Below are 22,013 nucleotides of genomic sequence, written 5' to 3' on the forward strand. Positions count from 1 at the left end.
AATATTTTCCTACGAACAGCAGCCTACAATAGAGTTGATAACTTACCTAAACGTCCACCAGATGTTGAAGCACATTGTGTTGAGCCAGAAGAAAGCAGCAAGGAACATGAAGTGCATCGCGATTGCTGAAACAAAAAACAAGTGTTAGAAAATAAAGTATAAATATACAATAATTATGTTAAACTACAATTATTTTCCCTAAAACCTACACACTGCCACCTAACATCATTAAAAGCGTTTCAAGGTTTAACAAAGCTGTAGAACAATGGTGATTTTGTTATACCTAATTACTGTAAAATATAATTTTGTATGGGTTTAATATCTTATGAAATGGAAAACATTGGATATTGTTACTCGTAGGAAGTTGGGTTTGAGTGATTGAGCATTCAGTGGTGAATTTTGTATGTTTAATTGGCTCAGCTGGCGTGATTCATTTAATTTAAATAGTGCCTATGTTATAATTTTAAGCCTATGTTACGAATGATGAATCAACTTTAGATCATAGGCCTAGTTGATGTTGAGAGGCTAGAGTGACGGATTTGATCCTATAATTTTCATAATCATTTGATGGGTTTTGACCGTCTCCTTAAATAGTTTGTGATTCTTCTCTTTAAAACACTACTGACTTGGAAAATTACAACAAATGTTATACTCGATTCATAACAGTGATATTATCATATTTGTTACAATCCAAAAGCATGCTCCGATTGCAGGTCACCAACTCATGGATTTTGTGGTTTTTTGGTCAATAACAAGAATTGCCCTTCAATACCAAACAATTGAGTATGTAACCTAATTGTAAACTATTTCCAATTCACTTATTAAAAATAAACGTAAACATTTTTTTATAAACCTAGTACAGTTTAAATATGCAATACCGAAATACAACACACCACACGACAGTGGTCATGCAGTTTGTTATGCAAAACTAATGTTAGTAGAATTTAACTATAGCCATTCAACCACGAGTCGAGATACCATTCATTCAACCATTATTCAGCAAGATAATAATGTGGTTGAAGAGTTTCTTGTAATTATAGGTCTTCTGAGGCTGCTTTAATTAAATGCCGCGCAGATTTTGGACAGAAACCTCCAAAGCAATCGTGAGTTTACAAATGGCGTTGTCGTGTCTCAATTTGAGACCACCCGAAACATAATTTAGTTTTTTGCGAATGTTTTCTCTAATCATTGTTCCACGTTCTTATGCATAGAAGTATTAAATAGTTGAAAAAAAATTAAAAGAGCTTGAGTTTGAAATGAAGGCTGAGCATAATCTGGCAGTAATTACTTGAAGTATTATGAATGAGTAGAGCACTGATTACGAATTATTATTTGAGCTACTTGCTGTTAACAACTGATACGAGGCTTCTCAAAAGTCTTCGCAAATAAATTTATTTTAAACTGAAATGGGCAAATAGTCAAGCGGCATTTATAACGAGAAGCGATTAATCATACCCGTACATAAGGGCATAAATTTAATACTAAAGTAGTCGAAAAGTGAATAGATCATAGAGTAAAAAACTAGATATTTTAATGTTAGTAAAATGTTTTGAGGAAAATATGGAGTTAAAGGTAAAATAAACTTTGATTGGTTTGGTTTTATGTAATCGTAAAGCTGAATTAATCTTGAATTAAAAAAAAATAAATCAACAATAAGTTTAGTTTCTTTTCCGAGATGGAAATTGCAAAGGTTGACAATGGAGCTGATTTATGTAACAGCTGATTTATTGAACAGGTGGTTTCTCCCTCCTTTTCGGGCGGTGGCGGCGCCGACTTGCCTTGTACGGATTAGAACTCATGACCTTCTAGAGAGAAGTTGGTCCACTTCGCTCCAGTCGATGGGTTATTCATGGCTTGAAGCTCGACACTACCCTGAGGGGGTTGGTGGCACGGTTATCGTATAAGGTAGGCTATTACACGGAGAACAGTCGGAGATGGTTGTCTCACGGGAAACGTTATGCAAGCCCCACAACAAAGTTAAAACCATACGACAGGATTCGTGCGCAATTCGCGAATTTTAATGGGATTCAACATTTGTCTCCGAGACATATAGAATAATAAAATGCACCTTTGCCTTTTGAAAATGACTTAACCTAGCTGAAAAAAATAAATCATGAAAGTAATTGTAGAATGATTTATAGGCCATTTAAAATTTATTTTCAAAAACTGTTTTGTCTCTTGTTTACAAATGTCTGCCCGTTGGGTTCAATTTTGTAATTGATGTGATTGACCTGTATGATGGAAATTTCATTTTCATGAGTGTCATGAAGATTCAGATATTGCAACCTTTATGTTTAGTATCTTTAAAAATTCAAGCTTCGACGTGAATTAAAAATAAATAACTTTTTGAACTCAGTTTTTACGCAAACTATTTTTCGTAACAACACCTGTTCCCACATTTTTTAACACCTAAAGATGCAATTTTTACAATCTTGCCAGGCGCGCTAACTACTGGATCATTTCCATAATCGTCGGCAAAGACCAGAGCTTGTTATGTGTTATTACAGTAACCTGTGGTAAAGAGGTTGAGCCTTAGGACTGAGGAAGAGGTTGGTAATGGGTTGCGAAACCCGCTATCGGGGCTTGTGGTCGCCAGCTGCGATATGCCCGCTGATTGATATTGCGAATACGAGGGTTGAAATAGCGGACAAAATACGGTAGGGTGATTGATCATTGAGTGGAAGTTATGTGTAGTCAACTGCGATGAACGGAACTAGGGGGTTTGGTTATTAAAACATTTCCTACTAACTCTCACATTCCTATGTAGGTTTATAGACTCTTGCTAGTGAATACCGTAACTTAATTTACACAGCAGATTACTACCGATGACCACCGGAATTTATTCTATTTTCTAGCTTTCTAATTCTAACCCTGCATTTCAATTGACCACTCTGTGTTATTTAAGAATCCTAAATACACTGTTCAACACAACTATCGATTACCAAGCAAGCCACACATGGCCACTAGCACTGGCCAGTATGCAGTAATCTATGCTGTGCCATTGCGCCATCATGAGCGTACTTGAGATGATTTGTCTGTTTGCCAGTGCCTCTGAGATCAAGTGGTAATCGATGCTTTACATTCTCCTGCTGGAGTGGAGTTATCGTGTTTATAAATAACTCAAACAATTGATTGCATGATTGTTTATAGCTTTGTTTAAAAAGCGTCGGTTGCATTGTGACGTCAAGGAGGGACTTGAATGGATCGTTGTATGTAACGAGAGTTTTTGAATATTCTATAAAATGAATTGATGGTTTTTGTGTTAAATAACATTTAAGATAAGCCCGAAGTAGGTTCAAATCATGCTGTAAGAAACTAATAAAACGAAAATGGCGTATACACGTACCTGTAGAAAAACAGCACAGAGTTTTTAGTATGCCCAATCATAAATTTGATATTGTGTACCAATCACAATTTCATTATTGAATTTTATCCTCAATTGAAGCTGAAGCTGCTAAAAGGGCGCCTAGCTCGAGATGGGCCCTTTTAAAGGAGAATCACTATTTCGCTTCCTCATGTCTTCTAGTATAATCTTTACTAGGCCTTAAGAAGACTCCTGGACGACTGGTCATCAAGACATTAATTCGATTGTTAATAATAGAAACTACTAAGTGATTGAACAAAATTTTAAAGAACCGCAAATTTAATCAGTTTTGTCATTTGAAGAAGATTTTAAAAGGTTTTTAAACCATTAGCCATTACCTACTTGGGTGGAATAGTTGAATCGGTCAAAGACTTTGAGACTAACATATGAATAATTAAAAATGTAGGATATTGAATCGCCCAATGATTACAATGCTATGCAATGGATCTGAACTCTTCAAAGTAGAAGAGGTTTAGACTAAAAGAAGCCTGGCATCAGACTTTCAAAGAGCGTTTCAAATACTAGACGGCAGGTTCCTGCTATGTGTATACAACATTCTGTAATTGTGTATTCAGGATTGCAATGCGTCCAAGTGAATCGCAAGAGGGTACACCAAGATTACTCCTTGTCCAACATAATTTGCACATCCAGGATACCAAAGCTGCCAACAGAAGTAGCAAGAGGATACAGTAATGCCAACCTTGACGTGCCTATGTCCCAACAGGGATCGGTCAGTTATTAGCCACCACATTATCATATAATGAGAGCTCTCCACTACTGATTACACGTTTGCCCGCAGCTACATTCACCTGACTTCGCCGATTTCAAACGCGGATTCGCAATTTGCTGGTCTTCCAATTATCATTGGGAATGGTGATAGGCGTGATAACACTACGGTAATCTCGAGTTGCGCTGAGAAGTTCCGATTATCGAGGTTTGTGTCAGTTTTCAAGTGCAAGAGGTGATTTCCAATCTTGTCCACGGTCTACTTGCAACGAGGCATTTCCGTTGTCCTGCTGAGTTTCCGGTCATTGTTCCTGGAGAAATTAATAAGTTCTCTTCCTTGGGAAGGAAACTAGATTCTTCAGATACAAAGAAAAACTGCACTACTGACCTAACACAACATTAATACTTTCTCATAACAAGTTAATGTGTATTTTGATCAACTTTTAAATCAACCACGGAATCAGGCCAGGAGTACCTATTTATTTTAAAACTTTACAAAAACCTTTTACCATCTTGAAAAAAGTAATAGTTACATACAATTCTAACAATTAGTATTTGTTTTCCTGTTTTTATTGAAACCGCCAAAAGAAGCGACGAACTAGTCTTGAGATACACATGAGGTCCTGGGAGACCTTGCAGGACACAGGAACATCTCGCTAGATTGTCATGGGAGGAAGTATTGTGGAAGGCCCCGACAAAAACTGGGCCTTGGATTCCTTCATCCTTTCATCCTTCCATACATAGCACCACATCAATGCCTGTTTTTCTCCCAGCAGGCTATTCAATGCGGCGCTGAAAGGTCCGGGCTACGAGGTGTTTTTTGCTTCAACAACATGACATTGAGCTTATATTGGTCGAAATGCATATTTTAATCAATATAGGGTACACTGATTGACAAAACTTGTGGATAGTAGTCAAACGAATGTTTAAGCGATTTTCCATGTAGGGAATAAGCTATTACCGTAGGTCTCGTGGTAAGACCTGGACCTGGGGCCGATTTACTTTTTCGTTTTGAGGTCCACAGAGGCCAAATCACCATCCGGGTAAAAATGGGGTTTTCTCAATTTTTTTTTACCCTGAAAACATAAAGTTTTGCATTTTCTTTCCAAACCATTTTGAAGAGCATTGTTCGGTATTCATATTTTTAGAGTATTTAGAAATTAATCATTATGTTAATTAAGTCACTGGTTAATTAATCATGCTAATGTGTATATAAATCACCACATTTATTGTAATATTATTTAGTCTCAGTAACAATTTATTGTAAATAGACTCCCGCTTTCAATATTCAAATGAGATTGCTAAGCCTGCTCGAATTTCCCGCCACAGTAAGGCCTATTTTCCTGTACTACATACCCATGAATCACCTGACGCCGTGTTTGCTTCAATCGCATTTCCTATTGGCCATCGAATTCCTAGACCCCTCTAAACCGCAATTGCATTTTTAAAAGTGTGAAACCGGCGATCGGTGTCTGTCTGTCCACGGTCGGCGTCCATAACTCACGGTGTATTCCGTTTCTCGTATCTCGGGACATTAATTGCCCATTTTACCTCTCTTAAACGTATTTTTAGGCTATAGATTAATTATATCTGGCCTCCCTCTCCTCTATAGTACATTTAACTATATATACATTTTAATTTCCCCCTTTTGTTTGTGATTAAATTACTTAAATTGTGATCTAGTGCTTTCAGACTCTTCAAACCTCAAGACAGTGTGTGCGCGTCCGTGTATTACTTCTAGACTTTCCGTACGTTTTCACCGCGACTTCCGCGTATTAGTGAGCTCTTTGTGATTATGAACTTGGGTGCGTTGCGTTCTCCAAAATTCTACAAAACAGAAGCACTCGGTCTAAGGACTCCGCCATCCGCCATCGCTCCACCATAGACGACGCCGCTGCCATACTCTCCACCTTTGGACAATTGGACTCAAGGTACAACCTTAAAGTTTTGTGTGTGTTTTAATTAGACTCTAAAACTAATCTCATTTGCCCCTCACAAGACATTTTATTCCATCTCGGGACCTCAGTGCCCTTCAAATTGCAGATTCGCCATTTTCTCTAATTTAATTATTTTTCTCTTGAACTATTAATTAGTTCTGGTCCTTCGAGTTATTAATTATTTTCATTTTTCACCCATTACGCCCCCAACATTTGGTCCTTCGAGCCGGATTCATTGTCTAAAGTCCTGTGGTAATTAATTTCAGCCAATTTTCATCATCAACCATATTTTTAGCGATCTGCAATTTTCAATTTTCGCCATATTGGTAAAATATCGGCTCGCGTTCGTTCCGTTCGTGGGCGTGGTTTAGCAATCTCTCTCCACTCGCGCGTCTGCGCAGGTCACAATCATGTACAATTTGCTGTTCTCTCTAGTAGTAGACAATTTTTCCCTACTTGGCTTTTTTATCCCGAAAACGGGATTTAGTTTTAGTTGCGGGATTTAGTCGCGTGCAGACGGCCGACACTAGTAGCAGACGCATATCTCAAATGTCACTCACTGTACAGCGTTTGTTGTTGTTTACATTTTCTCATTTAAGGTGTATTGTGTAATAAGGTTGATTGATATTATTAATAACCAACTATTAGGTTATTATTAGGTATTTACTATTATTCTTTGAAACAATATGGCTCTTTTGAATATCATGCTAAATAAACAATAATTTGTCATTGTTATTTAACATTGTTTATGCTTTCTGAATTTTGATTTTAAATGAAGTAAAGTTAAATTAGTTCATCTCTGTAATTTTGGTTGACAAACGTGCGATATTATATTTAAGGTAATTTTATCTTGTCAATTAAAATTTATAAAATAGTTCAAAATAACCGTTTTTACTGGTTCTTATTACTAGTGTTGTACATATAAACAAAACTGTTAGCTAGCGTATTTGTATTGTGATTCATATTTCATTGATGGTTATAATTTTATGTTCCTTTCTCATTTATTAGGGTAATAACTTACTCTTTATGTTGCAATTCTTGTTTACTAAGGATTATTCTACACTGTTTCATTAATAAGGCCTACTCTCATTAAACTTATTTAGATCCATTTATTATTTTTGTAAATAACGGTGATCTTTCATGTGACTCATTCATTTGTTCTATCATATCTCTTGTTTTATTGTGCATTATTATTACCGTACTTGAATACTTTCAACTAAGCTCAATTGTTGATTTATGGTTTGAAAATCGAATTAAACCTGCCACACTCATTTAAAAATATTTTATTGCTATTTAACGTGTTGATAACTTAGTGTTTTTCACTATTTGCCTCAATTAAGCTACAAAGTAGGTGGATATATGTTTTAGATATTTATAATATTTTATCTCTATATTATTCAGCGGACAATTAATTACTACATTGTTAAGCTAATACCATTCATAGGCCTAGCTACAAGCCTTTTGTGTACCCACAACTTCCATTTTCGTGTGAATACTTTCAAGTGAACACTTCACAATGCCTCCTAAAGCATCTGATTTTAAGTCCGCAATCTACACCCGTTCTACGGCGCTGATTAAATCACGTTTTGAAAAACTTAAGGCTACAGTAGATGAATTATCAACTCAAATCGACCCTCTAACACCATTACAACTTAAGAAATTATCCGCTTACGCGTTGGAAATAAAAAAGAAACGCAGTGAATTTGAAAATAACCTTCAACGTGCCTTCGTTCTGGAAGATGAAGGGATCGATGATAAGACTCTTTCCAATGATCAAGATGCTATTGAAGACATGTTCTCTCACATTCAAGCTACGATTGAAACCCTGGTTCCCTCAGAACCACCAAAAACCCCTTCCGCGTTCAGTGAATCGTTTTCTGTTTCAGAAACTCATCCAAGCTCACAAGTACGATTACCTAAACTGGACTTACAAAAATTCTCTGGCGATCCATTAACGTGGACAAGTTTTATCAATCTTTTTGACACTGCAATCCACCGTAATGCTTCATTATCCTCTGTTATGAAATTCCAGTACTTACTCTCTGTCTTAAATGGAGAGCCTCTCAATTTAATAAGGAGTTTAAATCTCACCGCTCCTAATTATCTAGTCGCCTATGAATTGTTACGTGACAGATATCACAACAATCGAAGATTGCAATCATTGCATCTTAACCAATTGTTGGACCTGCCAAACATTACGGCAACTTCACTCAAAGGTTTGCGCCAATTTGTAAACCTGTTTACGGAACACACACAAGCTCTTAAGGCATTAAATTGTGACGTTAGTGACAACAACCCCCTATTGTCCGCACTCCTTTTGCGTAAAATGGACCAGGAACTACGTAAAAAACTTGAATCGTTCCGTTCCAGTCAAACCGAAGATCCAGTTACTCATTCATTACCAGAAATTGGTGAAATAATAAAATTTCTTAACCAAGAATGTTCGCAGACAGAAGATGCTAACATACATAACATGTCATCGGCCCACAGAAGCGTTCAACCTTCACCTCACAAAACCATACCAAAAAAGGTGCATTTCCGGTCTGACGTAGGCCTAGCCATGGTAGCTACTTCGAGATCTAATGCTCCCCCCTCTCATAGCTCTCAGACTAAAAATAGTCATGTCTATAACAAATGTTTTGTTTGTAACAAAAATGATCACAAAGTTTACACTTGTGACGTATTTCAAAATAAATCTCCTCGAGAGCGACACGCCATTGTTAAAAAACATAATCGTTGTTTTTCTTGCTTGGGTGAACATAGCTCCAAAGAATGCCGCTCTCAGTTCACTTGTCGCACATGTAAACAGCGACACCACTCTCTCTTACACCTTGGTGATAATAATCAAACCTCTCAGATGTCTTTTCGACCTCAAGGTCAAAGAACTTCCCCGACCACTTCAGGTCCATCTCACACTCAGACTGGTGATGTTAATTCACAAGCCTCTATCTCCGCCACTGTCGCGGATGTAAGCAATTATTCTGCCCAAAATAACTCATGTATGACTTCGGGTAATTATACTGTATTACTCGGCACCGCCTTGGTCAAGTTGACTTCCCCTCAGGGTATCTCTCATGTGTTTCGTGCTCTACTAGATACTGGCAGTATGTGTGATCTGCTCTCAGAACGCGCTGCGAATCTCCTGAATATAAAACGCCAGTCTTCTCAACTCAAAATATCTGGTCTTTCTCAAATGGCTTCCTGTACTAAAGGGTCAACTTACTTGAATCTTGAAACTCTCTCAGGTCGAGTAATAGCCACTGACCATCAATTCCATATTCTTGATAAGATTTCCGTCGACTTACCTCGCTCCCCTATATCACCGGAAGTGCTAACAAAAATCAAGCCCTATGTTCTAGCTGATCCTACTTTTCACTTGCCTGGTGGCATTGACGTGCTTATAGGTAGTTCTCTGCTACCCCTCCTCTGGACTCATGAAAGTTACTCCCTCGGCACGCACATGCCTCATGTGATAGGTACTCATCTTGGCTTTATTCTGATGGGTAAAGCTCCCTGTGCAACTAACTCGGAACCCGTGTCAGGTTTTGCGATCTCTCTTCTCTCTGTTAGTGATAATTCACTACACTCTTCCCTGCAACGTTTCTGGCAACAGGAGGAACCCCCTCACTTCCAGGTTAAGTCACAGGAAGAGCTTCTTTGTGATGAATACTATAAAAAATCACACTCTCGTGATCAATCAGGTCGTTATGTTGTGCGACTTCCGTTCAAGACGGACCCCTCCATTCTAGGCCAATCTAGGCCCATTGCTGAAAAGCGCTTGTTGTCTATTGAGCAGAAATTTAAAGCTCAACCCCAGTTTTCACACTTGTATAAGACGTTCATGTCTGAATATCAAACTCTCGGCCATATGACAAAACTAGATTTTGTTGAAGACATACACCCACACTACTTCCTACCTCATCATGGGGTACTGAAGGACTCTAGCACGACCAATTTAAGGACAGTGTTTGACGCCAGTAGCAAAACCAGTTCCGGTCACTCCTTAAACGATATTCTTTTGACAGGACGTAAATTACAAACTGACATTTGTGACGTAATTTTGAACTTCCGCTCTCATAAAATTGTGTTTTCATGTGACATTCGGCAAATGTACCGCCAAATACAAGTGCACCCTGACGATCAAAAGTTTCAACTGATTCTGTGGCGTGACGACCCTTCAAAGGAAATCTCTACGTTTCAACTTACTACCGTCACCTACGGCATGAACAGCTCCCCCTACCTTGCTATTAAAACTTTAATGCAGTTAGCGGAAGACGAAGGTGATGCCTTCCCTCAGGCTTCTCACTCTCTACGTCATCACACCTACGTGGACGACATTATCACGGGTGCTGACTCCGTTGAGGCTGCTCTTGAACTACAGGACCAACTTATCCAACTTCTACATCGTGGTGGCTTTGAACTTCGCAAGTGGGCCTCCAACTCCTCTGCTCTTCTAGAAAAATTTCCTTCGGAACATCTAGAGACTCCAAGTTTCCTGCAGGACGCTCAGCTTCCCCAGTACTCCATCCTAGGTCTCCATTGGTCTCCTGAAGAAGACTGTTTCTGTTACGCTTTCAACCCCCCCTCTGCACCTCATCAAGGTGGCTTATGGGAAAGTGCCGTTAAAAGTGCAAAATACCATCTGAAACGGGTAATTGGTGAAACCATTTTAACTTTAACCCAATTTCAAACTTTGACCATTCAAGTAGAGGCAATGCTAAACTCGCGCCCTCTTACAGCTCTTAGTTCAGACCCTTCCGAAATTTCTGTGCTGACCCCTGGACATTTCCTCATCGGAGCTCCATTAGTTGCCCTGCCGGAACCTCACCTGTCTGAAGTGCCCTTCAATCGTCTTCGTCAGTGGCAGCTTGTCCAGGCTTTTCACCAGCGTATCTGGAGGCGTTGGCAGCTTGAATATCTCCACTCCCTCCAGCAGCGATCCAAGTGGACCACCCCTCATGAGAATTTGAAGACCGGAGACTTGGTGCTCATTCACTCCAATTCACCTCCACTCACCTGGCCTCTTGGACGCATCGTCTCCACTCACCCTGGCGCTGATGGAACAGTTCGAGTCGTCACAGTGAAGACAGCTTCTGGGACTTTCACACGGCCTGTTCACAAGGTCTTCCCTCTGCCATGCAATGAAGACTAAGTCCAAGAAACCTACTCTATGTACATATTAGATTTAAGTGTGGTTTACGTTTGCTCTTGTGTTTTTTAATTAATTGTCTGTTGAAGCTGTAATGCTTCAAGGGGGCCGGAATGTTCGGTATTCATATTTTTAGAGTATTTAGAAATTAATCATTATGTTAATTAAGTCACTGGTTAATTAATCATGCTAATGTGTATATAAATCACCACATTTATTGTAATATTATTTAGTCTCAGTAACAATTTATTGTAAATAGACTCCCGCTTTCAATATTCAAATGAGATTGCTAAGCCTGCTCGAATTTCCCGCCACAGTAAGGCCTATTTTCCTGTACTACATACCCATGAATCACCTGACGCCGTGTTTGCTTCAATCGCATTTCCTATTGGCCATCGAATTCCTAGACCCCTCTAAACCGCAATTGCATTTTTAAAAGTGTGAAACCGGCGATCGGTGTCTGTCTGTCCACGGTCGGCGTCCATAACTCACGGTGTATTCCGTTTCTCGTATCTCGGGACATTAATTGCCCATTTTACCTCTCTTAAACGTATTTTTAGGCTATAGATTAATTATATCTGGCCTCCCTCTCCTCTATAGTACATTTAACTATATATACATTTTAATTTCCCCCTTTTGTTTGTGATTAAATTACTTAAATTGTGATCTAGTGCTTTCAGACTCTTCAAACCTCAAGACAGTGTGTGCGCGTCCGTGTATTACTTCTAGACTTTCCGTACGTTTTCACCGCGACTTCCGCGTATTAGTGAGCTCTTTGTGATTATGAACTTGGGTGCGTTGCGTTCTCCAAAATTCTACAAAACAGAAGCACTCGGTCTAAGGACTCCGCCATCCGCCATCGCTCCACCATAGACGACGCCGCTGCCATACTCTCCACCTTTGGACAATTGGACTCAAGGTACAACCTTAAAGTTTTGTGTGTGTTTTAATTAGACTCTAAAACTAATCTCATTTGCCCCTCACAAGACATTTTATTCCATCTCGGGACCTCAGTGCCCTTCAAATTGCAGATTCGCCATTTTCTCTAATTTAATTATTTTTCTCTTGAACTATTAATTAGTTCTGGTCCTTCGAGTTATTAATTATTTTCATTTTTCACCCATTACGCCCCCAACAAGCATAATGACAAAATAATAAAAAAAATATATAATTTAGTATATTGAAGCATTGCTGTATGCCTAACGATTACGGAAAATATCCTAAAAAAGTGTAAATTTAAAATTACCATGTTATTCTTATGGAAAACAAATAAACTGTTGTAGCTTGCTTGTGTATGGAAATATTTTAATTAAATTTTGTTTACTTCATACTAAGCTATCAATATTTCAACAAAAACTCCCTATTTTCTTCTTTGTAGCAGCAAACCTAAGTACTCATTAAAATTGATGAAATTTCAATAGAAAATAAATCTGACAATTTTAAGGCAATAATTTAGTGCATTTTCCAGCCAGGTTGATGGAAATTCGCTTAGTCTGCAGGTTTGCTGCGTTGGGGGTATTTATCTTAGTAAATTAGGCCTTCTATATATATTTTTGGAGACAATGCAACATTAAATTAATAGTCCAAATTTGATCTTGTTTAGTTTAGGTGTTCTTCTAGTTTGAAACCGTTGGGAAAAAACAGCAGGGGCTAATATGTATTGTACACAAATTAGCATTGTAAAATATGATATGTATATTTCCATGCTAAATATTTTTTTCTAATTTTGTGGACAAGGTATTGAATAGTTTGTCAACTGTGTTTTGCAAAATACACATTCTCATCGCACAATAGTGGTTTACCACGTTTGTAGGTAACCCGACGGCTTCCTAGAAAGTAATTCAACAGAAGGGAAGTTGTCTCTAGAACGGTTACAGGAGGTGTGACCTTCAACTACAGTTAGGTATACGTATCCTCCATCTCTCTCTAGCCTGCTTGTGGTCTCGTTCTAATATCCCATGAGACTGGACTGGACTTGTTGGAAAAGTAGACCGCCCTGTAGACGGGGAACGCGGTGGAATACAAAAGAGACTGGACCACTGGACGCTGGACCAGACCAGTTAGAACAAGATGAAAGAGAAGATTTGGAAGTACAAAGAAGGTTCTTGACGAGGAGACACGAATTTTATCAATTGACAAGGCCATGTTTTTCCCTTTTCTAGGAAAAAAACAATCGATATTTTTAAGTTCTCCAAAACTCATACTGACAAGAGAAATTTTTGTTATTCATTTACAATGTTTTCCATTCGAAATAATAGTAGCCTATGTATTTTTGAACGTAAGTAGTGACATTCGTGAATTCTATGAACGTGCACCATTCAGATGTACATACGTCTTTATCTTGGAATACTACAGCTAAGGAGGATACTAACTCTTCATCAAAATTCAGAATCATAGTTTTCATGACCTTTATTGCTAATTCCATAAGTTAACAATTTATCAAATGTACCACCTTGATCACGCATATAGGCCGAAACCCACCAACTTTGTTGCCAATTGATAAAAATATAATTAGAGGTTTCTGAAGTAAAAAGCCTGATTGGTGTCTATGTAATTAATTCCAGCCGATTCAATAATATGTACAAGATTATTAAAACTTCAACAGATTTTGTGATTATTTTTACAAAAAAAGCAGTTGAGTAATTTATAAAAAATATTTTAAGTTAATAAACATAATTTCTCTGCTTATTGGTCCAGCTATGTTAAAATGAGGACACCTGCGCTAACGTTGACGCATTTTGCTTTGTGCGCATATGTCGTGGGTAATCATACATTTTCATTTGTTTGTAGCTTAGAAAATTTCTGTTTGTAACTAAAACGAGTTTTAACCACAAATTGAACTAAGTTTTCTAGTTTATGTTTAGTTTATGGTAATTTTGACTCAAGTGTTTGACTAAGTTTTGCCAGTTTTACTTAATGGCTAACTTGGATCTTATAATTCTCTAGAGTTATAGAACGGTTGGTTATCAGCAACTTTGCCTCGCCTCCCACTCAATATATTTATGGTAGGTTATAGACCCAAAATTAACCTTTTATTAGGAACACGTGTTTGATACTGTATTAACAGTTCTTTGTTTAAGTAATTCTGCCCAATTTAAGTTATGATAAGCATGTTAAACTAATTCATTGAATTCCTATATAGTGTCTTCTCACTCATCATTGTTCAGGTAATTCTGTCCAATTAACGTTATAATAAGCATGTTAAATAAATTCGTTCAATTCCTGAACAGTATCTTCTCGCAATTCTTTTTTTTTTTTCATTGAAAGCCCGAAATGTGAACTCATTTTCTGTCTCCTACCTACATGTGCCCAGTCAGTTTATGTACTTTTGCTCTTAAAATTTTAAGCATAGAAAAGTTTTATTGCCATAAAAATTAAGGAAAAGTTATGCCATTTACCATTTAAAAGTTAGTTATTTTGAAAATCCAACTCGCTCAAATTGCGGCCATTGAAACGGATATACATTTTCAAGCTTGCTCGAAAATGTTACACTTTGTTCAGTAATCTATCCATTAATTCGTTCAATTTGGGTCCCAATTGTTGCCATCAATTTCCCTAGAGTACTTGTTTTTTTCTTTTTAAAAACCTGTCTTCATGTGACTCCACACTGAAAAGTCATTCAATGACAAGTCCGGTGAAAACGGTGGCCACACAACATCACCAAACCATGAGACCACTTGCCCAGCCACACGTATTGGCCGTGTAAGCAGTTGCCCCATCTTGTTGAAACTATATGTTCTTGATGCAGATTTTCTACCCTTTAAGTTCGGGAATGAAAACGTCTCTTATTGTGCAGAACATTAACGGTGACTGGAGTTCTTTTCTTCAAAGAATGATGGCCCATAAATCCCTCATTTTTTTACAGCACACTAAACTGTATTCCAGGTGTTTCTGATTGCATAACTGATTCTTTAGTTCTAAATAAGAAGCCCACCTTAAAACTGTATTCTGACTCGGAAGTTCACCATGACGACCAATACGAAAGTAATGTCTAAAACATCGTTGAGTTTCCACTTTTGACCAACCACGTTGAGTTTCAATTTACTCACCAATTTAAAAAAAAAACATCGTATGCCAACATGCAATGATCTTTCATCCACAGTGGCATGATGGCGATTAAATAGCATTGGATGGGGAGCTGAATGACCTTAAATCCGAGTTTCTCACTCTAACAGTTGCAGAGAAACGTGCGATTCAAAAGTGTCCGTTTCCCGTGGACCACCCTGTACTATATTTTTTAAAAACATTTTCACCAAATATAATTTCAAGTTATTACTTTAAATCAGAAATTCAAATTTGTATCGTAAACTTGTACATGTGGTATAAAGGGGTTGATCTTCTTTAATGATAATTAGACCGAATAATAAATAGGTTTAATAAGTTGATATAATCTTCGTTTGTTGTTATAATAAATAAAGTGTTGTATTGGAAAATAATTTAGACAGATGCAGGTTACTTAAGGTGATTTTTACTACGTTATTTAGCAAAAACATGTAACGTAAGGCACATATAGTACTTCTATAAAGTATGTAGATTTGTGATTTTTGTGTATATTTCTTTGTAGATTTGTGTATTTGTGATTTTTTTAACACAAAATTTAAACAGATAGCTGAAATACGAAACTTAAATCATTGCTATGTAGCAGACTCGTTCCACACTGACGACTTCACCAGAAACCGTTCAGACTAATGTACCAAGTGTTGATATCTAGCTATTTGTCAGCTCCCAAGGACCAACAGAATCAAGATGGCGGACTGGTGGATTCATTACCACATTCCAACACTTTAAGTAATTAGTTCAATCACCCAATCAACTTGGCGTGCCACAATCACTTTGGTAGGAGCTTAAGTTGTCCCAAAACTGTAATTTGGAGCGTCAGGCAAATGGAGGCAAATTTGTATAGGAATTAGAGGGATAGCTGTTCAGACCATGGACGGAACTCATTGGTACACGGAGAATTTTCTTGGGTGTTTCATTTATTTCATTTATTCATTCCGACGGCAATCGCCATTTTACAAAATAATACATCAAGATTTACATACAACAAGATAATACAAGATAATACAATATAATACAACAGACAAGATAATACAATAGAAAACATCAATAAAGGAGTAAGTAAGAAGTTTGGTGGTGGTGGTGGACAATTTGAGTGAATTGCAACAGTTACAGCATTGTGAAAAAAGTAACAATAACAAGAAACAGTGTAAATAATTAACATCAATAACAATAACAAGAAAAATTGTGAATAGTAAACATCAATAACAATAACAAGAAACAGTGTAAATAATTAACTACAATAACAATAAGTGTGAATATTTACATCAATAACAATCAGTAACCATCAAAATGACAACATTGTGGATAATTAACATTAATAAATTTACTAAACATAACAATAATAGACTATGGCAATGATAACAATATAATAAACTGTGAAAGAGCTAACGTAACATAAAAACAAAACTATATAACAAAAGGATGGATCTGGAGGGAGAAAAACTTTTTGATAGAATGCTGACAAGACATTTCATCACTTGGCACTGTTGAGCGTGTGGCCCTCTAAAGGCACCACCAAGGAACTCCAAGAGCACAAATCGCATCACTCGACACAAATCAGCACTTCCCGGCACCCAGCATGTGGCCCTTTAGAGGCACCACCAAATAACCAACACTAAAAGAGAGCGGAGAGGTGTCAGTAGAGCAGCCTCTGGACATCACGTCTGAAGGATGCTGGTGATGGCCCAAAGAAATCCAAGTGTGGGCAGAGGTCTTCGCTAAATCTCAGCAGTCTGGAGATTCCGTGGTGAAGGGTATAGTTCGTGGGCTGATACCTCCTTCTGAAGACAGCTCTGGATCGGGTTCTTCTGGGAGCGTTAAAGTCCACTTCGTTCAAGAGTTCGGGGCAGTCAATGATCCCATTTGCCACTTTGAAAAGGAATACAATGTCGTTGACTTTTCGTCTCAGGGGAAGTGGTTGAAGGCCAAAGTGCACCTCGAGAGCTGCTACAGGAACTTCGAGGAAAGGAAACCCGAGTTTCAGACCCAGTAGTTTAAGAAATCGTGTTTGAATCCTGTTTAAGATTTCAATATGGCCAGTTTGATACGGATTCCAGATGACAGAGCAGTACTCTAAGATTGGTCGGGCCAGGGATTTGTATAGCGTGACGAGTGCCATGGGAGATTTGAAAGATCTTGTGGAGCGATGGATAAACCCCAACAGAGAAGAGACTCTTGAGGATATATGGATCAGATGATCTTGTGGGCTGAGTGAAGGGACAGTGATTACACCAAGATCTCTGAATTTCTCGACCACGCTGAGACTTCTGCCATCGATACAATAGTCATACTCATGAACTAAGTTACTGCGACTGAGAAACATAACTACACATTTGGAGACATTGAGCTCCATTGCATTTGATAAGCACCATTTGCTGATGTTGTTAATCGAGTGTTGAAGCATTTCTTGGTCATGTGTGGAGGTTACTTTGTTGAACACCTTAATGTCATCAGCAAATAAGAGAAATTTAGTTTTAATTTCTGGGCAGATGTCGTTAATGAATAAATTAAACAGCAGTGGACCAAGATGAGAACCCTGGGGCACTCCAGAAGTGGCAGTGAAGGGACGGGATTGCTCTCCATCACACCTAACAACGAGGATGCGGTCAGTAAGGTAACTTTTCAGCCAGGAGAGTAATGGGCCACAGATTCCATAGCCCTCAAGTTTAGCAATCAATAAGTGATGGTCTATTCTGTCGAAGGCTTTGCTAAAATCCAGATAGACACAATCTACTTGGGAGTGCTCGGTAAATGCTGACATGATTAGATTGTGGAAAACTAGGAGGTTTGTACAAGAGGAGCGACCCTGGATGAAACCATGTTGTTCTGGAGCAATAAATCTACCAAGTTGAAAGCTCAAACAGTCAAGGATAAGACTTTCATAAATTTTGGACAGGGCAGACTGAATGGCAATTGGTCTATAGTTTTTTATGTTGTTTTTGCAACCTGATTTAAAAATAGGAACAACAAAACTATGCTTCAGCACCGTCGGAAAAGTTCCCGCTGAGAGAAGTTTTTCAAAGTAGATTTGGAGGTGGGGTGCGAGGACAGGGGCACAGTACTTCAGTACAGCAGGCGGGATGTCGTCTGGGCCGGCTCCTTTGTTCGGGTCCAATGCTTCCAACTTTCTCTGCACATCCAAAGCTTGAAATTTACAGCTGCTTATTGATAGATTCAGACCAAAGTCAAAAGTTGGCTGTGGAACGTCAGTCACTCTGAAGACTGAAGAAAAATATTCAGCGAAAAGGTTGCATTTGCCTTCGGGGTCTGCGGCTTCTTCTCAAGGAGTCAAGGAACATAGAAGATGGGAGCGAAGATGAGCTTTTTTGGCATTTTACATATGACCAGAAAGACTTCATGTTTGAGGGGATACTGTTCTCGATTTTACAGAGATAGACGGAGTGACATTGAAGTGTTTGTAACTTGCAGACTCTTCTTATATTTTGGAAGTTCAAATAATCTTGATGGGAAAGTGATGATTTATATTTTTTATGTAGAGCCTTCTTGGCTATGATTAGTCTTCTGAGGTTATTGGAGAACCAATGTGGAAATTTTGAGCCAGAGGATTTTTTTATGGGTGAGTGGGACTTGATGGTGGATCCAATGTATGTACAGAAGTTGTTAAAATCATTCTCTATGTTGAGTTGATCTGACAGAATAGGATAGTTGAGACGAAGTAGACTGTCAAAGACAGCTTCAACATTACAGCGACGGAAGTCATGGAAGTATCTAGGACCTGTCGAGGGTGAAGAGTTTGAGGCGCTGAGAGAGAAAGACAAAGCTGGATGATGCTGGATGATTGCTGTCTTCTGGCAGCAATACATCCTCAGCGTTTCTTACATCAAGATCTTCATTGTTTGAGAAAATCAAGTCAAGGCTGACTCCCCTATGGTTTAGGACTCTGTTGACCTGAGTGAGCTCGTATGACGAGAAAGTTTCCTTGACGTAGCGTGAAGATAACGTTAGTCTTTGAGGATCTGGGTCAGTCCAGACCATGTTTGGGAGGTTGAAATCACCCATAACGACAATAAATGCTGTATCCTTGATTAAGCTCATGATCTCATCAAAGGTATCACATAGTGCGGAGTACATGGAAGTGGGCTGGCCCGGGGGTATATAAACATTGCCAACTAGGACTGAACTTGATGCAAGTTTACACAGTACGAACAGACATTCTATGTCATTGCCTGTAGACGTTATGTGTTGGCATGGAATACTGTCACGAATCGCAATTAGTACCCCACCGCCACTCAATTTGCTACTTGTGGAGTCAGACCTATCACATCTGAAAATAGTATACTCCGGCATGCCAAGTTCACTGTCATATATGTCAGAAGACAGGTTAGTTTCAGTGAGACATATAATGTCATAGGGGCAGACTGCAACGGTTTGTGAGAGGGAGTGAAATTTGCTTCTGATTCCGTTAACATTTTGGTAATAGCATGCAAGCGGATTGGCCCCTTTGGGGCTTAATCGTTTTTTGAGATATTTACAATGGCAATGAATGGAACGTTGTTTCTAAATTTAATTGTTAGGTTTTTTTCTCCCTTGAGTTTTCTTTTTTCGAGTTCTTCTTTGAGAGATTTAAGGTACTTCTGTTCTTGTGGCGTTCTGTCCCGGCCGAGCGAGACTGAAGCAAATTTTTCACCAGCTCCAACCTCAGTGTCATGTGGGTAATTAATAATAATGTTACGAGCCTCAGATTCAGATTTCAAGAATACCTTAAGTGGTCTTTGCTTGTCACTCTGCTTCTTGCCGATTCGGGAAGTGTTTATTCCTTTTTTTTTTAAAACGTGTGGTGTTGATAATTCTACCAATGCTAAACAAGTTTAATATTATTGTTTATAAGTTAGTTCCTTGATTATTTTACCAAAAGATACTAAGCACAAACTTAAGGGAAAGCTATCCGAGATATCGTATAGGATATGACCCGCACAGAATTAGTCGTTATTATAATAATCTTTCACTCATATTAATGTTCCTTCACGACTAGGACTCGGGTATTACAATAATTTATACATTTTATGGTTTAATTCAATTTAAAAAGTTTCAAGTATGTACGCTTACTTAAAACACAAACAACGTAAACATATCCATGAAATAAAAAAGAATGTCTTAAGTCATTCGCAAGAAACGTTTTGTGTAAACCCCATAACGTATGCAAATTTATCATTCGTCCTAATTCAGAGTAAATTACTTCTGAACGAAAGTGGAAGTAATTATTGCAGCAGAAGCAATCTCCCTTTCCTTCAATTATACAACGTCTTTGGTAGTCTTGCCGGAACTCGCCTTCGGAGGTCTTTGAAGTTGGCTGTTTCCGGTTATTATAGAGAATCTATCTGTTGGTCTAAGGTTTAACGATCCACCTGTTTTCTAATTGCCATATTTTTTCCAGTTTTGTGGATTGTTTTTTTTTAGATTGTCTATACAGGAAGTTGTTCATTACGTCCTACAAGTTCCTACTCTTTACTCTCTGAGTGCTGAGGTAATACCAGTCGAGTAGAACCACAAAATAAAGCAATAGATCTCAGTATGAATTTTTTTAAATACAGATTATGGATAGGAGCAATCTTTTCACAAATTATCAGATTTAAATTCCATCAGTTTAAAATGGTATGTGGATTTAACATTTTCTATCTTAAAATATGTTACAAACGATTGATTCTACAAACCTATTGAGAACATGCGTTTTTAAGAAATGGTATGACTAATCCAACTACTGTATACTTCAACCGTTTGAGATCGGCGAATAAAGAACTAGTGTGACAATTTTTCTGATACCGAGTAAATGAAATGTATGACGTTTTAACGTTTACCATTGCATCGTATTGGTGAGGTAAAGACGTCGATCTCTATACTACAACGTTGAAGTAATATATATCGATGGGTAAAAGAGCGGCGGTCTGGACCATGCACGGTCTAAAAAAATAATATTCTGATTGGTTATCTACCGATTTTTACAATTTAATTTTCTAACAATGTATAACTTTATAGTTTCTGGATGATTCCTTATTTTTAATATATTGAAGATATAACATTTTGGCCACCATTATGAATTGGTATAATTTAGAAATCTGATGCTTTGTGGAAATACAATGGCCCCCAAAAAAAAAATGTTCAAAATATTTACAGGGGGTTTGTATGTACACACAAATACAAATTTGAACGAATAGTGTTTTTGGTCTATAGGGACATCGAAATGAAAAAGTAAATCGGTCCTGGATCCCTTTAGATTCGCTGAAAGAAGAACCGATATTAAAATGCAATATTTATTGAAGGTCCTTAATTTTCAAATGTTAGGAACTAAGTTAAAACCAAGCGAAATTGTCTAATTCAAAATTCAAAGCAGTCCCGTTTTAACCCTTCTAATCAGAGTTCGTCGGCGTCGGATCCGAGCAGACGACAGTTTTACGGCGTGTCAGGACGTCCGATCCCCTACATTAAACTCGACAGTTTTCCCTCCTAAACAAAGTTTATTGAAGACAGCTGTTTTAACGAAGATTTAAACCAGGACAGAAACACACATCCGGGGAACTGGGTGGGACAAAACAAAACTGTAACGACCTGGGCGACCGTAAAATATGCATGTTTGTCCGTAATATCCTTTCATAGTCCAAAAGGCTTATTTTTGGCGTGTAATCATCTGAAATAGAGAGGATCTTTGTGGGAGTACAGTAGTAAGTACTGTCAAGATACTTGGAATAAAGAAATTGTATTGTACCAATAATACAAATTATACAAATGGACTTTAAAAACTTTTTTGTAGAATTCAAAATAA

At 37.9% G+C, this 22,013-nt stretch overlaps 1 protein-coding gene across 1 annotated transcript in view; it reads right to left on the minus strand.

Annotated features, from left to right (window-relative positions):
• LOC129005171 (probable G-protein coupled receptor Mth-like 1) overlaps positions 1-22,013 on the minus strand; it is a 99,198-nt gene that overhangs the window by 41,890 nt on the left and 35,295 nt on the right. The window contains exon 2 of the mRNA XM_054433994.1: positions 47-125. Coding sequence (XP_054289969.1) covers positions 47-125 — 79 coding nt within the window. The remainder of the gene's footprint in view (positions 1-46; positions 126-22,013) is intronic.

Source organism: Macrosteles quadrilineatus, unplaced genomic scaffold, assembly GCF_028750875.1.
Source record: "Macrosteles quadrilineatus isolate MER2022 unplaced genomic scaffold, UCM_ALF_1.0 Scaffold_1__1_contigs__length_201487025, whole genome shotgun sequence".
Taxonomy (NCBI): Eukaryota; Metazoa; Arthropoda; class Insecta; order Hemiptera; family Cicadellidae; genus Macrosteles; species Macrosteles quadrilineatus.